Below are 22,917 nucleotides of genomic sequence, written 5' to 3'. Positions count from 1 at the left end.
TAGATTAGTGGTTGCCAGGGGATAGAAGGAAGGGGAAATGGGGAGTGACTATCAGTGTGTATAGTTTCTTTCAAGGATGATAAAAAAAGTTCTGGAATTAGATGGCCATAATGATTGTGGAACTTTGTGAATATATGAAAAGCCAGTGAATTATACAATCTAAAGTGATAAATTTATGATATGTGAATTCTATTTTTAAAATTAATTTTAAAAAACAATAAGGAAACAATCTAAATTTGATTTCCATTTCATTAATTTAGTCAAATGCCACAATTTCTTGTAATAACTGTCAATTTTAAAAGCCATCCTTCTAGCTTTTTATTTTCAGGAGTCGTTTTCTGAACTAACTCTACCAAAGTGAGCAGTAACTAGGATGTTTATGAAGGTTCATCTGAGACAAAAGCAATTCACTTCACATAGGCTATTATACAGCCATCAGAAATTATGTATTTCTATCACTGCTACCTGATACCTGAAATTGATATATGACTTAATGTTAGATTATAAAGACTATCAACTTTTAGAAACCTCATGATATGCCCAAATTTCTTTAAGTGCAGCTAACAGGTTTTCAAATATTCCCTCAAAAATAATATTAATAGCTAATATGTTCTAGACATTGTTCTAAAAGCTTTAATTATATTAAGTTGAATATTTGCAGTTTCTGATATTCAATCATTTTTAGACCTACTTAAATGACAATTTCACATGTTTTGATCTATGATTGCCCTCCCCAAAATTCTAATATATGTGGGAAGTAACTAAGTTGCACATAGCTAACAAACAGATGCACTGGGATCTGTGCTCAGTTGAACTTCAGACCTCTCGCTTTAACTATAACATTAATACTATTACTAAGCCTAAGATAGCTGGAGAACACAAAGATGTGTTTTCCATTAAGATAATATCTATCTTGTTTACCACTATATTCCCAGCACCTAGCACAAGACTGTGCACAGAGTAGATGTGAAATAAGTATCTGTTGAATGAATAAAAGCGAAAATGGTTAAATAAGCAAATAAATATGAAGATATATTTTCGACCTTCCAATGGCTATCTTACAAGAAAATAGTAGATGTACAAAAATAATATTGAGACAGTAAGTACGTAGTAGCATAAGAGATAAATAAAACATGATAGATTGAAAGAAGGATAGATATCACAGAACAGATGTTAACAATTTGGAAGAGTGGAAATAGCACAGGTTTTGAATTCAGGTTAAGTTCCAAGTTGAGCCCCAGTTGTGCTTCTTATTAGCTGTGTAATTTTCAACAAACAGATTTACTCAACATTTAATATGTGTTAGATCTTGTGCATTTTGCTATGAATTAATAATTGGTCCCTAATTTAAAGTAATGCATAATTTAATAGGGGAAACAGATACATAAATCATGACATAACCTTTCTGAGCTTCAGTTTCATGGTTTATAAAATGGTTTCTAGCTATCTATGAAAAGTCAATGCAATAACATAAGTCAAGCCATAAAGCAATATGCTTGGTATTATGTAATTTTTCAATAATTAGTAATTCTTTTCCCTATTGAACTATAGTTTATCAAATCAATAATTCCCAAACATTGGCCATGCCTGTAATCCTAGCACTTTGGGAGGCTGAGATGGGAAAACTGCTTTAGGCCAGGAGTTCAAGACCAGCCTGGTAAACATAGCAAGACCCCCATCTCTTAAAAAAAAAAAAAAATTAAAACAATGGAAAGAATTCCCAGACATTAAAAAACTGAATATATATAAGTAAATATATATATAAGCAAAAAATGATGAAAACTATAGATTCAAGTTATCATATTAAAGTACAGAGATGAATGATACTTTCATGCCATCTACCTATGTACAAATTACTCTTCCCAGTAAATATATTTACATTTTTCTTCTGAAGTCTATAAATATGCAAACATCTGTTTTAAAGCAACAAATCAGTATTATTACCACTTGTTTTTTTAATAAAAAAAAATTTTAATATAAATGTTGACCAGGCTGGTCTTGACCTTCTGGGCTCAAGCAATCTTCCCATCTCAGCCTCGCAAAGTGCTGAGATTACAGGCATGAGCCACTGCACCCAGCCCATTATTATTCTAAACGTATATGCTGATACAAGCAGCTGCAAATATATCAGCATGTCTGATTTTCTAACAAAAAGTCAATTAACAGAAGTATATATGCTAAAGAACTATAAAGACAAAGGGCTTTTTTCCTGCTAAGTTCATTTTCATAATTAAATCTGGTGGCTAATTTACACTTTTACATTGTTATGCATGGGGTTTGGAACACTGAAGAAAGGCTGGGAAAAGAAAATGATACATAAATGCAAAAAGAATCATCAGTCCTTGCCTGCATGAAATCAGCAGCAGTCACATAAACAGCTATCTCAGCCATCATTTAAATATTTCAAAGGTCAGAGGTCTCAAAAGAGTCTTTTCTGGGACTGGGTGCAATGACTCACACCTGTAATCCCAGCACTTTGGGAGGGCAAGGTGGGTGGATCACTTGAGCCCAGAAGTTCAAGACCAGCCTGAGGAACATGGCAAAACTCCGTTTCTATTAAAAATACAAAAAAGAAAAAATTAGCTGGGTGTGGTGGCTCGTGCCTGTAGTCCCAGCTACTCAGGAGGCTGAGGAGGGAGGATCACCTCAGCCTGGGAGGTTGAGGCTACAGTAAGCTGTGATCACACCACCGCACTCCAGACTGGGCAACAGAGTGAGACCCTGCCAAAAAAAAAAAAAAAAAGTCTTTGCAGGCTAATGAAGAAAAGGGGAAGAGTTCTGGAAAGATGTCAAAAGAACATGTTTGTAAACAAACATGAATGAAATCTCAGGTAAGAACATAAAACCTCTAAGAAACATGCCTTGATAAGTCATAGGCAGAATGCAATGAATCATCTTCCTACTATACACAGGTGTCTGATATACAAAGGTCATATTCATAGGCGCATCAGCAATGGCACTTTCCAAAGTTTCTCACGTGACACAAAAGCCTTCACAGTAAGCCGATTAGCAGCTATTGAATTTAAAAACTTAGCAAAACTTTTTATGCTTTATGTCTTTAACCATATGTAAAATACATAAATCTCACCCTATTTCTCCATTTGAAATTTCTTCAGACACTTTCTAAGCATACCATCTTTCCAGGCCTTTTAGCATTCTATAGTCAAAGATGAGTAAGACACACTGTCTACCCTGGTATCATAATTTAAGAGAGAAAAAAGACACACTGAGAAACAACTAAATCCTGGACGAGAATTAAATAATAAAAGCATTAACAAAATGTTGATAAAACAGAAACGGAAGCACCTGTGGAAATCACAAAAGGGGTGGCATGAACTTTAATGGATGAATGGAAATCTAGCAGGTCAAAAAAAGAAAACGGAAAAGGCATCAAGGCAAAATGAATAATATAAACAAAGACATGAAGGCATAAAATCTATGTTAGGTTTGAGAAACCAGGACAAGTTCAATGTGGCTGAAGCACTGGTACTAGGGGTGAGGTGGTGAGGGCAGGAAATGAGACTTTGGGAGAATCATTCAATTAACATTATTATTATTCCTATGAGAAAATATGCAGAACAGAAACAAAAAGAATAATCACCTTATGTCTTTGATAGTTGCTCGTTTTAGTGGGTCAACCTGCAGCATATGCATCAGGAGAGTGGCGACAGAACGATTGAGATATTCTGGGATATAAAAGACACCGCCTCGGATCTTCTTAAATAATGTAGGTACATGCTCATCATCAAATGGGAGGGTGCCACAAAGAAGAGCATACAAGATAACACCACAGCTCCATATGTCAACTTCAGGACCCGCGTACAATCTAAGAAAAAAGATGACGACACAAACCTGAAATGCAAGTATCACTTTTTCCCTCTCTATGTGCCCTACTTCTATATATAGGTAGTCTACATTCAGTACATATTCATTTCCAAGGTCTTTAATGAAGTCCACGGCCGCTCCCCAGTATTCAATATTTGTTCCTCAAAGAGAGTAAAGGGGCTAGCCAACTACTATTCAAGTCTGCCAAGTGAATAGGGTATTTTTATTTGTCACAAATTCATTTAACTGAAACATACTAATTAAAAAATATAATACTTTCTGTGGTTGATTTTTGAGGGGAACAAAGTAGATGACCATGAACTTGAAAAAATACTATGGTGTATAGGTTAAATCTTTTTCCCAAAGAACTATTACAAGAAAGAAAATATACATATAATATACACATGTAATAGAATTTTTACCCCGGCACACCTTTAAAGAATATTTAAGGCCGGTCACGGTAGCTCACGCCTGTAATCCTAGCACTTTGAGAGGCTGAAGCGGGTGGATTGCTTGAGGCTACGAGTTTGAGGCCAGCCTGGGCAACATGGTGAAACGCTGTTTCTACTAAAAATACAAAAAATAGCCAGGGATGGTGGTGTACACCTTAGTCCCAGCTACTCAGAAGGCTGAGGTGGGAGGATCACCTGAGCCCAGGAGGTGGTACAGTGAGTTGAGATTGTGCCACTGCACTGTAGCTTAGGTGACAGAGCAAGACTCTGTCTCAAAAAATATATACATACATATATATGTGTGTGTGTATCTATATATATATATAGAGAGAGAGATTTAAAACATTACTTTATTAGTACTGTGTAGACAGTATCCTGTATCACATTATCCTGAGTACTTACCATTTCCACTCTCATCACCTCCTAGATCATATGACTAAAATTAGCTTTGATCCAGATAACCTATGCTTATAGTATTATTCTTTTTTTCTCTTACATTTCGACAGCATTACAATTCCCATGATAGCATATTACCATACTCAAACCTGGGTCTGTGGTAACAAAGTAAATCTCTACTATTCTAATGAAAAGAATATAATCTGTTTATATAAAAAATGGTGATTGTTTTCCAAAAGAAATGGTATGAATGCCACGTGTGAGTATAAATCTATATACACTGGAAATCATTTGCTGTATTCTTCAAACTCCTTGCAATAGACTGAATGCTTATGTCCTCCCAAAATTCATGTGTTGAAATTCTAACCCCCAAGGAGATAGTATTAGGAGGTGGGGACTTTAGGAGGATGATTAGGTCACTAGTGCAGAGTTCTCATGAATGGGATCAGTGCCCTTATAAGAGCGACCCCAGAGAGATCCCTCGTCCCTTTCTCCATGTGAAGTTACAGTGAACATACGGTAGTCTATTAGGAAGCAGACCCTCACCAGATACCAAACCTGCTGGCACCTTGATCTTGGACTTCCCAGACTTCAGAACTGTGAGAAATAAGTTTCTGTTGTTTATAAGCCATCGACTTTATTGTATCTTTCTTATAGCAGCCCACATGGACTAAGACAATCCTGTATCTGCTATTTGCAATAATACTTTTACCATATTTTCTCTCATAGGATTCTGTTAACTTTCAAAATCACACGTTGATCACTGTAGAAAGACTTGAGTTTACCATTGCAATCTGTATAACATTTTTATAATGTACCAATGAATAACTTACATGAGTAACTACACAATCTCTACTTGTAGTTTAATTTCATGAAACAATATTGTCCCCCAAAATCTCATTCTTCCAAAGACAAAATATAAAACAATGCTCTATATACATCGGAAAATACGCAAGGTATTATTAAAGAACTATATCTAATAAATAAATAATGGCACTAGCTTAAATTTAGCAAATTCTTACTCTCTTATCTGCACTTTTGTAAAACGAAAGATATGTTAAATCAGGATCCACTTCAATTATTTTTCTAATGGGAAAACTTCGTAAGTATATAATGACATCTAAATGAAATGTTTAACATTTTTTAATATAACCATTATCCCTTTAACAATGGAAAAATAAATGAACAATTCATTTCTACCCTGTTAAAATCTTACCTTCCATAGAGAATATATTATAATTAAATGTTATCAAAATGACCTCAAGATTACAAAAAGCTTATGCTTCACTGATTATTACCTGCCTGAGATGACTTCAGGTGCTGCATAATTTGGAGATCCGCAACTAGTTCTCAGAAACTCACCATCTGACATCATATTAGATAATCCTAAAAATAAAAGTAATGTTTACCTGGTGCTAGATATTTTTAAAAGTAGATAAAGTCATATAAATATGAGCAAAATTTCAAGTCCTTGATCCTGCATACGTCATTGGTTTTTTTAGTGCTAAAAAAAAAAAAAAAGGCAGTGGAAAGCATTTAACTGGAAAGGGGCCATCTCAGAGTGCTTACACTATAACAAAAAACTAAAGCACATCACATGTATGAGTGAAACTAAATTTCCTTTCTAAATAAAAATGTTGATTCCCATCACAAATGAGGTTATTCTGAAGCATATTGACTTTCCCAAACATGAAAACATCAAAATATTATTTACCTTTTCCATAGTCAAAAGAATAAAATACAGACTACTACTTTTTTGCAGAAGCCTCTTTAAATTCTATAATTAGAAACCAGATGGGCCCCAACTCATAAAGAGATTATGTTTCAAAAGTTAATTTAGAAATATTTAATTCAACATAGAAAAAATAATCTATTGAACCAAAAATCTAGTTGAGCTATAGTACTAAATAAGTTTCACGATTTAGACAAGGAAGAGAAATAGAGAAAGCGATTTCCTAGTTTTTAGATTAAAGACAAGGTATAGACCACAAATAGGCAACAATAACTGGTACCTTTCTCTCTCTCTCTTTAATCTCTCATTTCCTAGTCTTTTTCTCAAATACCCTATTAAGGCATCCTTTCCACATACGTTTATCCCAGAAAGTGTTTGGAATATACAAATCACATTTTATGTGCCTTTACCTCTGACAAAAACTATTCTCTAATGAAGTTATTAGATGTTACCCTAAGGACCTCTTCGTGGATCAATTCAGAAGGGCTTTTTTCCAACTGCATGCAAATTTTCAGGTACCTCGGTTTATATGCATTCATCAGGGAAAGTGCCCATACTTTCATGAGATTTTCAAAGAAATTTGGGACTCCTCCCCTCTCTTCAAAAAACAAACAAACAAACAAAAAAAAAAACAGTTATGCATCATTTCCTTAGGAGAAAATGCAGATTGAATGGATTTATCTTGATGACAGCCATCTAACTTCTCTGGAGGTATCTGCATTTTTAAAGTGTATTTAAGTGAATAGAAAAAGCTACTGAGGAGATTTCAGCTAATCCCTTTCCATGGTACAGAATGTACAAGGTTGACATGGAAAGTTCTTATTTCAATGAATTGTTATGCTTTAAAAGGTAGCTAGTACATTTCTGAACAACCCTGGAGTTACATACCAAAATCAGCTATCTTGGCATTCATGTGTGCGTCCAACAGGACATTCTCTGGTTTCAGGTCTCGATGAACAACCATATGCCTATGACAGTAATCCACAGCAGATAGAATCTGTTGAAAGAGCCGCCTGGCTTCCATCTCTTCAACCTATCAAGCATAAAAGAAACTGCATTAAGAATATCTGGGGCTGGGCATGGTGGCTCACGCCTGTAATCCCAGCACTTTGGGAGACTGAGGCAGGTGGATCACCTGAGGTCAGGAGCTCGAGACCAGTCTGACCAATATGGTAAAACCCCATCTCTACTAAAAATACAAAAATTAGCCGGGCATGGTGGCATGTGCCTGTAGTCCCAGCTACTCGGGAGAGTAAGACAGGAGAATTGCTTGTACCGGGAGGCAGAGGTTGCAGTGAGCTGAGATAACGCCACTGCACTCCAGCCTGGACAACAGAGCAAGAGTCTGTCTCAAAAAAAAAATAATAATATCTGATACATCTATTTAACAAGATTTTTAGTTTCATAATCAGGCTACATATAATTAAGCAAGCTTGAATTATGTTGGAATTCTCAACAAATCAGACAAACCAAAAGCTTGTCAAAGCTCAACATGTCAATAGACAAGTTTTTCTTTGTTGCTAAGCACTAATATTTAAATTTCAATTAATATTATTAAATGTGCACAACGTTTTGGGGAATTGACAGTAAAACAAACTAAAGCAGGACATACGTGAAAGTGCTAAGACAAGGAAATAACTGATGTTCAACATGATTTTACGGAACAGATTTTGAAAAGCATAGGCATCGTGTTGGCAATTAAGTGGAACATGTTTTCCAAAATCAGTATTTCAAAAGGTATGCTTCTTAAGAAAGAAAATTTGTCTAATGCTCTATATGTTTAGTTGAGCATTATTATAAAAGCGACTTCAACCTTGAAGATATCTTTGCATTGTGCTATTTCCCAATACTTTCTTTTTTATTAGTTTAGAGGTTTAGTGTACCAGATAGTATGTTACTCACCCGTCCATGCTTACAGATGTAGTCAAATAATTCACCTCCAGACACATATTCCATTACCATAAAAAAATCTGTTGGAGTGCTGATCACCTGGTATCTTTTTTGTTAATAAAAAAAAGTTAACGAAATATGTTACTTTAATCAAAATCAACCTGGTATATCTACTCTTGCTACAATTTTCTATTTCAATGTTTTATAATACTTTAGGCAACAAATTATATGTTATCAAAATAATCACAGAGCAATAAACATGGACCATTACAAAATTATTCTATTTCTTGAGGCTGATGGCCATTCCTTCACATTCTCCCTTTCATGTTTACATAATTTTTGAAATCTTTCCCTCTTCAACAACTAAGTTAAGCATTGATTTTTTTCCATATAAACAAAAATTTGTTTACAGTCAAAGGAGATGAGGTATCACATATTTAAAGATAAATAGAAAATATACTTGGGCCAGACATTGTGGCTCATGCCTATAATCCCAGCACTTTGGAAGGCCAAGGTGGGAGAATCACCTGAGCTCAGGGCAATGTTTTGGGGAACTGACAGTAAAACAAACTAAAACAGAATATACATGAAAGTGCTAAGAAAAGAAAATAACTGATCTTCAACATGATTTTATGGAACCGATTTTGAAAAGCATAGGCATTATGTTGGCAGTTAAGTGGAACATATCTTCTAAAGTCAGTATTTTACCAGCCTGGGCAACATAGCAAGACCTCATTTCTGTAAAACATATATATATTTTCCTGGACACATAATATGATACTACAGAGATACATTCAGCAAAATCCAGAAAGTGAAAAATGACCATTTCTTCAACAAACAAAATGCAAGAAAAAAAGGCAAAGGATAAACTATATGTTAAAAGTAACTCAGGAGACATATTGACCAATTATGCTGAATAGACTTATTTTGATTCTGATTCAAATAAACCAACTTAAAAAAGCATTTATGAAACAATCAGGAAAGTCTACATGCTGATTAGTGGTGGATAATGTTGTTAATTATTTTAATAAAGATATGATAATGATACTATGTTTATGTTATTTAGAATTTAAAAAGTATTTTCTAGAGTAAATACTGAAGAGTTTACAGATTAAAAAGATAATGTTGAGATTTGCTTCAAAATAATCTGGCATAGGGGAAATGGGGGGAAACAGATAAAACAATGAATTGACTATTGTTGAAGCTGAATAAGACATACATGAGGTCGTCTCACCGCTTTACTTTTGCAAATGTTAAACAGTTCCCATCATGAAAAATTAACTAACTGTGTGTGTGTGTGTGTGTGTGTGTGTGTGTGTGTGTGTCCGTGTCTGTGTCTGTGTGTCTGTGTTTCTAGGCATCCAAAGCTGGGCACATTAAAAACTAAGAAAAAAAAAATTAGCTTTATTTGATAAAAAAATTTTTTTGCCCAAAAACTACAACTTACACCCCTATACACAATTTTACCAAACCAAGTTTTGGAGACTTTAAAATTAGTTTTGTTTTTTTTTTCTTTTGTTTGAGACAGAGTCTCACTCTGCCACCCAGGCTGGAGTGCAGTGGCCATGTTCTTAGCTCACTGCAACCTCCACCTCCTGGGTTCAAGCAATTCTCTTGCCTCGACCTCCCGAGTAGCTGGGAATACAGGCATGCACCACTATGCCCGGCTAATTTTTGTATTTTTAGTAGAGATGGGGTTTCACCATGTTGGCCAGGCTGGTCTCGAATTCCTGACTTCAAGTGATCTGTCCGCCTTGGACTCCCAAAATTGCTGGGATTACAGGCATGAGCCACCGCACTTGGCCAGAAGAAATATTTTTAATGGCAATCATTAGTCTTTGGGAAGAAACATGGCAAGGTATCCTAATTTATATAAAATAAATGAATATGACTGAAGAAGAATTGAGACTATTTCAAATGAACTTTGGAAAGGTAATTACACCAAGAACTCTAGAAGAAATAGTTTCATAAAAGCTATCTTTATAAGCACCAAAGTGAATAGCGTAGGGCAGGTGCATCTGCTGTAGCACCTCACTGTAGGCTGGTCTGATTTAGTAACAATTCTCAATCACTTTTATGCTCCGTACATCCTAGATGGGGCACAAAAGAAAAGAAGTGATGACATTCTAATAAATAAATTTAGCTGCAATTTCTGAGTATATCACAGGTATTCAACAAATATTCTTGGAATGAATTATTTCATGAAACCTCTAAATCCTTAGCAGCCACTGTCTTACACTAAAAGCCAGTCTAGAGCAATGAAAACCATAACATTACTAAGCACTTACTGTCTGCCAGACATTAAGCTACTAAATGGTGACACAACATTTATTGAGTACCTACTTGTACTCGGTGAGACCAAAAGTTGGTGTCTCTACTCGTGGAGCTTACAGTTCAGCCAGAAAGACATTAAATATTCTCTTCAAACACAAATATGATCTCCAGTAGCCTCTCAATTTAGAATCTTCAGAGGTTTCCCATTGCTCTTAGGTCCTGAATAAATCAGGCCCTTGCCATCTCTGTTGTTTGTTCTCACCTTTGAGTCACAACACTGAGTCACACTACATTTTTCAGTGTTAGTCATGCTGTACCTCCTCCTGCTACAGCTCCTTTGTATAAGCTGTTTTCACTGACCTGAATCTTATACTATGACCTAAGCCCTAATCATCCTTTAGATCTCAGCTTAAAAGTCACTTCCTAAGTCCAGGACTTCCTAAGTCCACGTTTTTGCACTCACAGATGCGTTCCCCTGAGCTTCAGAACACGCACCTCAGTTTGTAATTATATGTTTTTATTATTACAATAATTTGATTAATGAATGTGTATTTAGTAAAGTGCCTATAACAAAGTAGGTATTTATGTAAATGTATAAATTAGCACTTTTAAATAATGTGAGTGCTTGGAGCCAAAACCAGAGTAATCTAAAACTGAAAAGTCATAGCAAAATTACAGCAAAACTTCAACCAATCAAATTTCCCATTGTCCCCCACCCCTAACCAGATGGAGTAGGGACAAAGGGAAACAAATTTCATAAGGAAGGAGTCCTAAAAAGACAGTTTTACATTAAGGATTTAGTGGAAAAGGCAAATTCCAGGATTACATTCTAAGCCTGGCCTGAGTAAGTCAAATCTCTTGTGCTCTCTAAAATACAAGTACATTGAAGCATTATAAAAAATTCAATCATGAATCATTCATACATGTCAGTATTATTTTCTTAGTACAGCAGAGAAGTAAACTAATGTACTTTAAAATTTTTTCGGAAACAGCATTTCTAATTGGTAAAAAAAAAAAAAAAAAAAAAAAAAAAAATTAATTATCCAGAAAAATCCTAAGCATTTTCCACTTGACCAAGTTATATTCATTTTTAGGCAATAGCCACATAAAATAGTATACAAAAATAAAAAAAAGAGAACTCTTTCCAAAGGTAGCCAAAAATCAACATATAGGAGTACACCTTTTTGGTGATCAAATCTATCGAGATTTTAGAACATTATTTACGTAGCTACATACACATAAGTTTTTTCTTTAGTTAGAACTCAGTTACATAGAAATGTATCAATCATGCTTGGTTCGTGACACTTGTCTTCAGTAGTCCATGAATGATCTTTTATTTAATTACTATTTTTAATAATGTAATACCTACAAACCCATCACTCAGACAAAAGGCCAAGACCTTGACAACAGCTTCCATCTAATTCATACAGGGATCCACCTTCCCCATCCCATTGCTTCTCACTCAATGTAGCTGTCATCATGAAACCCCTGTTAATCCTTTCCTTCCCACCTCTTTTATTCAGTTTATATACGTACATATGCATGTGTGTATCCCCTCTCTACATATATATATTTCATATATATGAATAATTCAAATTCATATATACGTTAAACTGTTCTTTGCTTTAAAAACCAGGTATCACGCTCTATGTAATATTCCAGTAGTTATTTTATTGAGATTCATTCCTATTGTTGTGTTTGCTATAGTTATTTGATTTGACCATTGTTATAATATCCTATTGTGTTTATTCATCTACTCTACCACTAAAGACTATTTAGGTTGTCTCTACAATGTTGCTATTATTTGCTGCTGTGAACATTAATATGGTTTGTATGTTCATCCCCTCCAAATCTCATGTTGAAATGTGATTCCCAATGGTGGGCATGGGGACTGGTGGGAGGTGATTGTATCATGGGGACAGATCCATCCCTCATGAATGGTTTAGCACCATTGCCTCAGTAATAAGTGAATTCTTGCTCAGCTCCTGAGAGAGCTGCTTGTTTAAAGGAGTCTAGCTCTTCCTCCTTCCTCTCTTGCTCCCCCTCTCACCATGTGACAACCTGGCTCCCAGTTGCCTTCTGTCATGATTGTAAGCATCCTGAGACCCTTACTAGAAGTAAAAGCCAGCACCATGTTTCCTGTACAGCCTGCAGAACTGTGAGCCAATTAAGCCTCTTTTCTTTACAAATTACCCGTCCTTCAGTATTCCTTTATAGTAATGTAAAAATGGACTAATACGAACATTCTTCTATATGGCAAGATTTTCTTCTTGATATATACTGATGAGTATAACTGCTGAGTCACAGTTATTGTGCACGTTCCAATTGAAAAGATAACGCCAACTGTTTTCCAAAGAAAGTTTGGCAGTGCTAAAATCTTTAGAAAACTGGTGGATTTATATATTCTCCAACACTTGCAAAACACTATATACATTTCTTCGTAGAAAATGCTGTGTCTTTTGCCCCTGTTTATTGAGTTGATAGTGCTTTTCTTATTTATGTATGGACATATGGAATAAGTCAAATTTTCTATAACATTCTAGAGTCTAAGGTAATTAATATCTTGGTTATTAACTTTGTAAAAGTGTATGTTTTCAATCATCATTTCACATTGAATTTGGCTTTCACTTCCTCTGTAAATAAATCTGTACATATCTCTAAAGGATAACTTAAAGAATATATGTGTGTGTGCATAATATGCAATATTGTCATCATGTATAAATATCAAAAGTCATGAATGTCATCAAATATCCAATCAGAAGATTTAATTATACAAACGCAATCAATATATTGTAATTGGATGATTTGTCTCTTACGTCTCTTCTAATTCATAGGTTACTCCTCCAACTCTGTTGTTTGTTTTTCTTACATTCTTTTGTTGAAGAAACCAGTTAGTCTATGCTAAAGAGGATTCCACAGTATCAATGTTGTTTTTCCATCCTTTATAGCAGCAATAATGCACAATTTCTAACCCACTCTTAAATCTAGAAATGTGATCAGATTTCAGTCTCATTTTTGCGATTTTTGTTTTCATTTGAAAGACTAGGTAGTGTAGTATACCTCTAGCCAAAGGCATATAATGTGTCTCTTTTTCTGATACAGTGGAAGGCACTGTTGATTAGAGCCTAGATGTATTAATTCACATTAATTTAATGAAATTTTAAATGCTGGCAAATTTGCATAGTCTAGTAATGAATGAACTCTGATCTAAAAGAAATTCTTACCCAAAACTTCCTCCCTCAAAAATCTCATTGTCTTTGAAGTGCAGGCCATCAGATAATGCCTCCTAATACCTTTTCACATTATAGTCATCAATCAATCTTCTTACTAACTCCTTCTCATTCTGAATTAATGTCTTTTTCCCCATTGCTACCACAGTCACTGTTTTAGGTATAAGTCATATCTTATAGATAATCTGTGATGTAAACAGACATGTTAACATCATGGTGCTCTAGATTTCAGTCCTTGAACTTCTTGTTTATCTGTACTCATATCTTTAGTAATTGCATCCAGTCTTAAGGCTTTAAATATCTTAACATATGGCCTTTAAGTTCTTTGAATGCCTCATTTCTAATTATCTTTTCTTCCACCACACATAGCCAACCACTCTGTGGTCATATACTTTCGAAGACTAACTCCTCCGATTATGCACTGGATTGTCTCCCACACCTACCAAGGGACGTGGCTTCTATAATTAGCCCCTCTTTCTTCTGTATCTATTCCTTCCTCTTGACTGAATCACTCCTTTTGGCATACCAACATTCTATAATATCTCCTATTTTAAAAAGCTAACCTTGTTTAGACTCCACATTCTCTTCTGGTTACCACTCCTATGTCTCTCCTCTCCTGCCTATAGTTACTATCTCCCCTTCTTTATCTCATAGGCCCTCTTAAACCCTTTACATGAGGTTTTTGTCCTCATCATTCCAATAAATTGGTTCTTTTCAAAGACAACAGCAACCTCCATGTTGCCAAATCTAACAGTCAATTCTCAGTTCTAATCTTACCTCAATATTCACCAGTAAAAGGGACAGTCGGTGATCTTTCCTGAAACACTTTCTTCTTGTGGCTTCAAGATACCCGATTCCCCTAATTTTCCTCCCACCTCACTGACCATTTTCATTCTCTTTTACTGGTTCCTCCTCATTTTTCAGACATTTTAACAGACATGTTAGTGTCATAGTGTTCTAGAGCTCAGTCTTTGGACTTCTTGTTTATCCATACTCACAACCTTGGCGATTTCATCCAGTCTTAGAGCTTTAAATATCTTAAATACAGTCTGTCTGCTGATGGCTTCCAAATTTATCTCTCTAGCTTACACCTCTCCCCTGAACTCCAGATTCACTTATTCAACAGCCTACTTACATCTCTATTTGGATGCCTAATAAGCATTTCAACTTCATAAAACCAAAATTAAATTGTTGAAACCACCCCCCTAACATCCCACCTCAAACCTGTTCCTCCTACAATCTTCTCCACTTCAGTTACTGGCAACTCCATCCTTGTTTTTTTGCCGAGGCCAGATGCCTTGGAGTCATCCTTAACTTCTTTCCTCTCAGAACTCACATTTTATCTGTTAGCAAATGCTGTTGACTCTACCTTGAAAGTACATACAAAACAAGGTTAATTCTCAACACTTCTACACTATGCTCTATTCCAAGCCAACATCATCTTTTACACAGATTACTGCAATTGATTCCTAATTGGTTTCCCTGCTTCAACTCTTGCTCACCTATAGTCTAAACGTAAGTCAGATCACATCACACCTCTAATCAAAGCCTTCCAATGGATTCCCATCTTACACAAGAGTAAAAGCCAAAGTCCTTACAATGACCTATAATGCCCTGCACAACTTGGCTTTATGTCTCTGACCTCATGTGTTATTCTAATCCTCCTAGATCGTTCTGCTTCCTTGATCTCTGGCCTGCAGGAATTTCTACTTTCCTTTGTGTTTGCTCTTCCTTCTATATGTAACATTCCCCCTGCAGATATCTACATGGCATATCCCCTCACCTCTTCACTGTCTAACATATGACATAAAATGGCACATTTATTGTCTTTCCCCACCACCCTTCCACCACACAGTAATATAATCTCCATAATAGCAAGGATTTTGTTGTTGTTGCCTTTTTGTCTGCTGCTATATCCCTAGTGCCTAAATGGTGTCATTTGTTGAATGAATGGATCAACCAACAACCTGCCTTTCTGGCCTTATTTTTCCACTTCCCTATATATACTCTGTGCACCAGACTGTTTGTTCCCAATACACCATATTCCTTACACTTTCATTCTTTTGTTCTTGCTTGGACTCCTAGAGCCATCAGAACCTTGTTCAAACGTCACCTCTTTACGGAGCTACAAGTAATTATTGAATACCTACTACTGTGCTAGTTGCTGGAGAGATANTACGGAGCTACAAGTAATTATTGAATACCTACTACTGTGCTAGTTGCTGGAGAGATAAAGATGATATATGATATCTCCATTTACATGTCTAATGGATTCTTAGCTTAACATGGCCAAAACAGTATCCTTAATGTTCACCTCTCTCTAATGTTTCTTTTCCATTCTCCCCATCTCAAAAAATGACACCACTATCACTACTTAGTTGCTCAAGCCAAAACCCAAAATCCCAGTTGCTTAAGCCAAAAACAAAACAAAACAAAACAAAATCCTTTATTTCTCCTCCTTATCTAACCCATCAGTAATTCATTAGTTCTCCCTTCAAAATACATATCAAATCCATCAGTTTCTCGCCATCTAGACCAGGGCTGTTGAACACAACTTCCTACAATGATAGAAATGTTTTTTATCTGGTCTGTCCAACACAGTGGTCACTAAACACATGTGGCTATTAAGTACTTGAAATGTGGCTAGTGTGACCAGACAACTAAATTTTTCATTTTAATTAATTTAAATTTACACAGCCACATAGGGCCAGCAGCTACTGTATTAGCCAACACAAATCTAGATTATCGTTTTGGTTAAAGCCACCATAATCTCCCAGGTAGACTACAGCAATAGCTTCCCAACTGGTCTGTCTGCTTCTACTTCTGCCACCATACCCATTCTATACTATACTCATCTCATGTTACTTCTCCACCTCTCCAAAAGTTCCCATTTAGAACACAATCAAATCTCTTAGCAAGGCCTTCAAATCCCTTTGTTATCTGGTCCCCATTTACTCTTAAAACTCCCGAACTACTTCTCTTCTCCTCACTCCACTCCTGAGATTACGTAATCTTCCTTTGCCTACAACACTTGAAGTTTGTTTCATTTCTTTGATGTTGCTCTTCCCCTTCCTTTGAAAACGCTCTGTCCCCAGATTTTCAAACGTCCAGATCTTTATCATCCTTTAGGTCTTAGGTCAAACCTATCTTCTTAGTGAGGCTTCCTCACACCTAACCTAAATCAGCCCTTCTTCTTTCCTAGTCACACTCTGTGACGGCATCATATTTCATTCTCATAGCACTTATCTTTGCCTAAAATGATCTTGTTAATTTGTTTACTTACTGTCCAGAACATAAAAACACAAGAAAGAGATGTTGTTTTTCATGATTATATCCCCTATGCCTAGAACAGCACCCATCCCGTAGTAGGTGCTCGATAAAAATTTGAATTAAAAAAAAAAAAAGCCATAATTCCTGCTCCTAAGTACTTCAGTCTTGTGGGAAATACCAATAAGAAAATGTGCAATTACAACACAATTTAAGGGCTTTGGAAAAGGTGAACATTGAGTGCTTTGGGAGCAAAGAGGAGTTAGAGCCTAACCTAGTCTTAGTGAGTAAAGTAGGTTTTCAGGGGTACAGTTGATCCTCAGACAGTGTGGGGGTTAGGGTGTCAACCCCTGTGCACTCGAAAATTCATGTTTAACCTTTGACTCCCCCTAAACTTAAATACTAATAGCCTACTGTTGAGCAGAAGTCTTAGAGATAGCATAAATAATTAACACACATTTCACACGTTAAATGTATTATATACTGTATTCTTACAATAAAGTAAGCTAGAAACAAGAAAATGTTATTAGAAACATCATAAGGAAGAGAAAATATACTGACTACTCATTAAGTGGAAATGGATCACCATCAAGGCCTTTATCCTCATCATCTTCATATTGAGTAGACTGAGGAGGAAGAGGAAGGGGAGGGGTTGGTCTTGCTGTCTCAGGGCAGCAAAGGCGGCATAAAATCCAAGCATAAGTAGACCAATGTGGTTCAAACCCATACTGTTCAAGGGTCAAATGTAATTGCACTTAAAAGACAAGTCGGAATTGGCAGCCTAGGGAAAGAGAGATGTGGATAAAGTATTCCAAGCAGAGGAAACAGCTGAAGTACAAGAGGCAAGATGGTAACTTGATAGATCAAAGAAAAATGGATAAATTCAGAGGACACTTAGGGAAAAAAAAGTACAGACCTTAATGATTTATTGTATGTAAGAAATGAGAGAAAAGAAGAAATTAAAGATTTTGCCCAAGTTTGGGGCTTAGGAAACTGCATGAATGGTATTTTCATTTACCTCCCCTCCACTCTCCTACCCCCAAAAATACAGAGGAGTAAGTTGGAAGAGAGAGAAACGTTTAGCTTCAGGTGATTCTGTGACTTTAGAATGTGAACATCTGATAAACAATTTGATACATGTGCTCAGAAATCCAGAGAAATAAAAGGGCCAGAAATCATCAAGATTTGGAAGTCTTCAGCATAGAGATAGCAAATGGCATCATGGCAGTAGATGAAATCATCAAAAGAGGGTTCACTAAGAAAATTGCAGTAGCTCGGTATACTTGACTGCATCAATACTTAACAGCCAGGAAGATAAAGAGGGGCCCATAAAAGAAAGTTTTCAGAATAAACAAGAATGAAAAAAAGAAAACAGAAGCCTGAGGTGTCATGGAAACCTAGAGACATTTCAAGGTGGTGCTGGCAGTTAATGATGTTAAAAAGCTGACCATACATTAAATAAGATAGACTAAAAAGAATTAGACAGGCCGGGTATGGTGGCTCATGCCCGTAATCCCAGCACTTTAGGAGGCCAAGGTGGGCATATCACGGAGACAAGAGATCGAGGCCATCGTGGCCAACATGGTGAAACCCTGTCTCTACTAAAAATACAAAAATTAGCTGGCATGGTGGCAGTTGCCTGTGGTCCCAGCTACTCAGGAGGCTGAGGCTGGAGAATCACTTGAACACAGGAGGCGGAGGTTACAGTGAGCTAAGATTGCACCATTGCATGCCAGCCTGGGCGACAGAGCGAGACTCTGTCTCAAAAAAACAAACAAGCAAACAAACAAACAAAAAAGAATTAGACAAAATCAAATCATCTCTACCAGACTAGCAAGCATTCATCTTTTGACCAAGTAAAATCAAGTTGCATTAAGAACTATGGAGGAAAGAAAAACAAGGAAAGAATCAATTCAACAAATTCTACTTCATGGGAAAGTTTGGATTTTTCTTTAAATCCTGTTTGCTCCTTTTAATTTTCTACCAGTGGGTTTTAGGTTATTCATTTGTAATTTTTTTTCAATTTGGGTTAATAAAGAAATCATGCAATAAATATCCTTCATTCTTCACATTCAGTGCCCAAACTTTCCTGCTAATTCCAGAGTTCCATTTTTGCAATAAGGAAACTACTCCTGACAGTCCAAGGCTACACAAAAGAAAACCACGGAAAGGATAAGGTTGCTCTCTCTGTTTAAATCACTAACACTGTTAGAGACTATGTCAATAAGCTTGTACGGTAGCAAAAATACATGAGTGGGTTTTTTTTGTTTGTTTGTTTTTTGTTTTAAGATCAGACCTACAATTAAAGAGGCAATGTAGCTGAATGAATTAATCTTAAGGCTGGAAGCCAAAAGTTTTAAACTGCAAATTCACCTCTACCAATTACTTTCTGATCAACTCTGACAATCTTCTATAATTCCTTCAGAAAATAGCAAACAATTAAATAATCCTGTATCAGAATGAGACAGCCAAACAAAAATAAAATGATTGAAAGTAAATAAAGAAATGGAGGCAAGAAAACACTCATAAATATGACATCACAAATAAATCTTTGGGCCTAGGCGCAGCGGCTCAAGCCTGTAATCTCAGCACTTTGGGAGGCTGAGGCAGGCTGATGGTTTTGAGCTTAGGAGGTCGAGACCAGCCTGGCAAAATGGCGGAGAGCCTGTCTCTACAAAAAATACAAAATTAGCAGGGTGTGGTGGCACATGCCTGTAGTCTCAGCTACTTGGAAGGCTGAGGCATGAGAATCATTTGAAACTGGGAGGAGAAGGTTGCCGTGAGCCAAGATTGCACCATTGCACTCCAGGCTGGGCAACAGAGCTAGACTCTGTTTAAAAAAAAAAAAAAGGGAAAGAATACTTAGAATCCTCATGACAACTGCAACTGCTTATCTATAAAATCTGATTTGTGCTTTTAGGAACTGTAGAGATAGTAGGACTCATACCCAAATGAGTAAAATTTCCTCAAAGTCTTTCAGGGTTGGCATTGTAAAAGTGATGAGGTCAAGGTGTAAGGCAAATATGGAAAGATCTTTCCCTTCTCCACTTTCTTTCTAGCATATGACACTTTTAGTCTGGCCATTTCAGCTTTCTCTTCTCATAGGAAGTGGACACTCAGTGGGGAAGAGCAAAGAGATTTAGCTTAGATGTTACCTAGTAACTAGAACAAAGTCATTAATAATATGGAGTTGAAGTCAGAGATGAACTGTTTCAGTTAAGTGAAAACCATTTGGAATAATGAAAGAGGACTGGAATTAGTTTGTAAATAGCTAATTCCTGCTCTGGGCCAATGCTCATCAAATACTAGGGATTATACCAGTGCCAACACATTTAATCCTCAAATGAGGTGTCCCATTTTCAAGTTAAAGAAACAAAGGATAGGAGAGGTGAGTCACAAAGATCTTGGGGGAATTTTAATTCTTATGATAATCTTTAAAAACCTCCATATACATACTCTGGACCATCTAATACATAGGTCCTGGATGATAACCTTATAATCAAGTACTGCCATGCAATTTCAGGGACCTCATTTTTGTTGTTGTTGTTGTTTATGTTTATGACTAAGTGAACTTCACGTGAAGATCATATGACATCAAAGCTTACTCTAAGAACGAAGGTTTCATAGCAGTGATGTGAGAACTGAGTCATCACCAGTCATCCACACCAATCCCATAAAAGCCTGCTCTGAACAGTCAGTGGCATACTCATGCTGCCCGTAAGATGCACCGCATGGGTCCGTTCATTAAAAATACCAAATCGCCATAGTTCACTAACGATAAGTACAGCAGTAAAGACTAAATGAATGTTCCAAATCTCAACAATAACTGGACCAGCCATTTATTTAAGGATTTCAAGAATGATGCTGTATTAGTTTCCCACTGCTGCCATACTTCAAACTCAGTGGCTTTAAACAACACGAATGTATTATCTTACAGTTCTTTATCCTAAAATCTTGACATATGTCTCAGTGGGCTAAAATCAAGGTGTCAGCACAGCTGTGTTGCCTTCTGAAGGCTCTGGGGCAGAATTTCTTTGCATTTCCCAGCTTGTAGAGACTGCCTGCATTCATTGACTCATGCTCCCTTTTCTCCATCTTCAAAGGCAGCAACGGCCAGTTGAGTGCTTCTCACATTTTATCATTCTGATGTTGTTTCCAAGTTCAGACCTTTTTCTCTGACTCTTTCCTTCTACTCTTCTCTACTTTTAAGAACCACTGTGTTAATATTGAGCCCACCTACATGATCCAGGATCATCTCCCTAGTTTAAGATCAGCTGCTTAGCAACGTTACCCTTTGCCATGCAACCTAACATATTCACAAATTCTGGGAATTAGGAAATAGATATGGGGGGTGGGTATTATTCTGCTTACCACACTTACATGCTACTCTTGTCATCAAGTAAACAACATAATTCCACAGGGTTATCAAGTTGTTCCCATTAATGCTGACATTCAAAGATTGCTCACTGACAAAGGTCAGCCTAAATATAATGTCTGATTTTAATGAACTAGCAAATAACATCTCAGAGATATTAATACTGTTTTTATTTATTTATTTTTGAGACGGAGTCTTGCTCAGTCGCCCAGGTTAGAGTGCAGTGGCGCGATCTCAGCTCACTGCAAGCTCCACCTCCCGGGTTCACGCCATTCTCCTGCCTCAGCCTCCGGAGTAGCAGGAACTACAGGCGCCTGCCACCACGCCCGGCTAATTTTTTTGTATTTTTAGTAGAGACGAGATTTCACTGTGTTAGCCAGGATGGTCTCGATCTCCTGACTTTGTGATCTGCCCGTCTCGGCCTCCTAAAGTGCTGGGATTAGAGGCGTGAGCCACCGCGCCCAGCCTAATTCTGCTTTTTTAATAGTAGATTTGTGTGAACACGCTTTCTCTGTACCAATCTTATTTGACTCACAATATAAATTTAGTATTTGATCTCCTCCTACTGTTTCCACTATTAAACTCTCTAACAATGATTTGATTGTTATGAAACACTATTATTTGTCACATTATACTATTGATACTGCTTTGAATTCCATTGATTCCAGTGTGGGTTTTTTTGTATTTAAATTGTGAATTTCTTTTGGTTTCATAGTTGCATTCAAACTATATACATATAAAGTTTATACGTAGGGCTTTGTTTCTTAAGTAATGGTATGTTAAAAATAAGTCAAAATCGGGGATCCATAAATTTCTTTTTTCTTTAAAAGGAATTTATATAACTCAGTTTTAAGAAAAACTGGAGTGCTAGAGCATTAACAGCATGGCATTTGGAATCAGGTTTGACATCAACTACCAGCTCTGTGACTTACTAGGTGTGTGGCCTTGGATAAGCTGCTATTACTTCTTAGATAATGCAGTTTCCTTGTCTATAAAGTAAGCCCACTTTAGACACTGATCACGAAGATAACATTAAATTAGAGATGTAAAATGCTCCATACATTCAGCAGAACTTTGACCAAAAAGAAAAAAAAAAAAAAATGCTTGGTATAGTTCTGGACCACTACCAGGTACTCAATAAGTAAGAGCAATACTTATCTTATAAAACTGTATCCAAGCTTGAAGATAAATGAGACAGTTGTTAGCGTCTAGCACGTTACATTTTCTCAACAAATATTAAACTGCAACTTTAAATGATTGAAAGAAACACAGTATTGCACAATTAATATTTATATTTTCTAGGGTCTAGTCAATTTTAAAATAATTATTTATTTATCTTTGAATTAATTATCTTATTTATCTCTATATTTACCTGACTTTTAAGTTTGTAATTTATTCCAAGGGCAAAAAAACACATTTGCCTTCCTAAAAGCTTTATGATTACAGTACTACTTTCAGTTCTACAAGTAACATACT

The 22,917-nt window shown here is 36.2% G+C and overlaps 1 protein-coding gene across 1 annotated transcript in view; it reads right to left on the bottom strand.

Annotated features, from left to right (window-relative positions):
- PRKAA2 (protein kinase AMP-activated catalytic subunit alpha 2) overlaps positions 1–22,917 on the bottom strand; it is a 69,169-nt gene that overhangs the window by 16,085 nt on the left and 30,167 nt on the right. Inside the window, exons 3-6 of the mRNA XM_025369407.1 lie at positions 8,308–8,401; positions 7,294–7,438; positions 5,972–6,059; positions 3,602–3,826 (exon numbers count right to left, since the gene is read on the bottom strand). Coding sequence (XP_025225192.1) covers positions 3,602–3,826; positions 5,972–6,059; positions 7,294–7,438; positions 8,308–8,401 — 552 coding nt within the window. The remainder of the gene's footprint in view (positions 1–3,601; positions 3,827–5,971; positions 6,060–7,293; positions 7,439–8,307; positions 8,402–22,917) is intronic.

This window comes from Theropithecus gelada, chromosome 1, assembly GCF_003255815.1.
Source record: "Theropithecus gelada isolate Dixy chromosome 1, Tgel_1.0, whole genome shotgun sequence".
NCBI classification, from domain to species: domain Eukaryota; kingdom Metazoa; phylum Chordata; class Mammalia; order Primates; family Cercopithecidae; genus Theropithecus; species Theropithecus gelada.
Note: the sequence above shows the minus strand (reverse complement) of the source record. Positions and strands in the feature narration are given on the sequence as shown.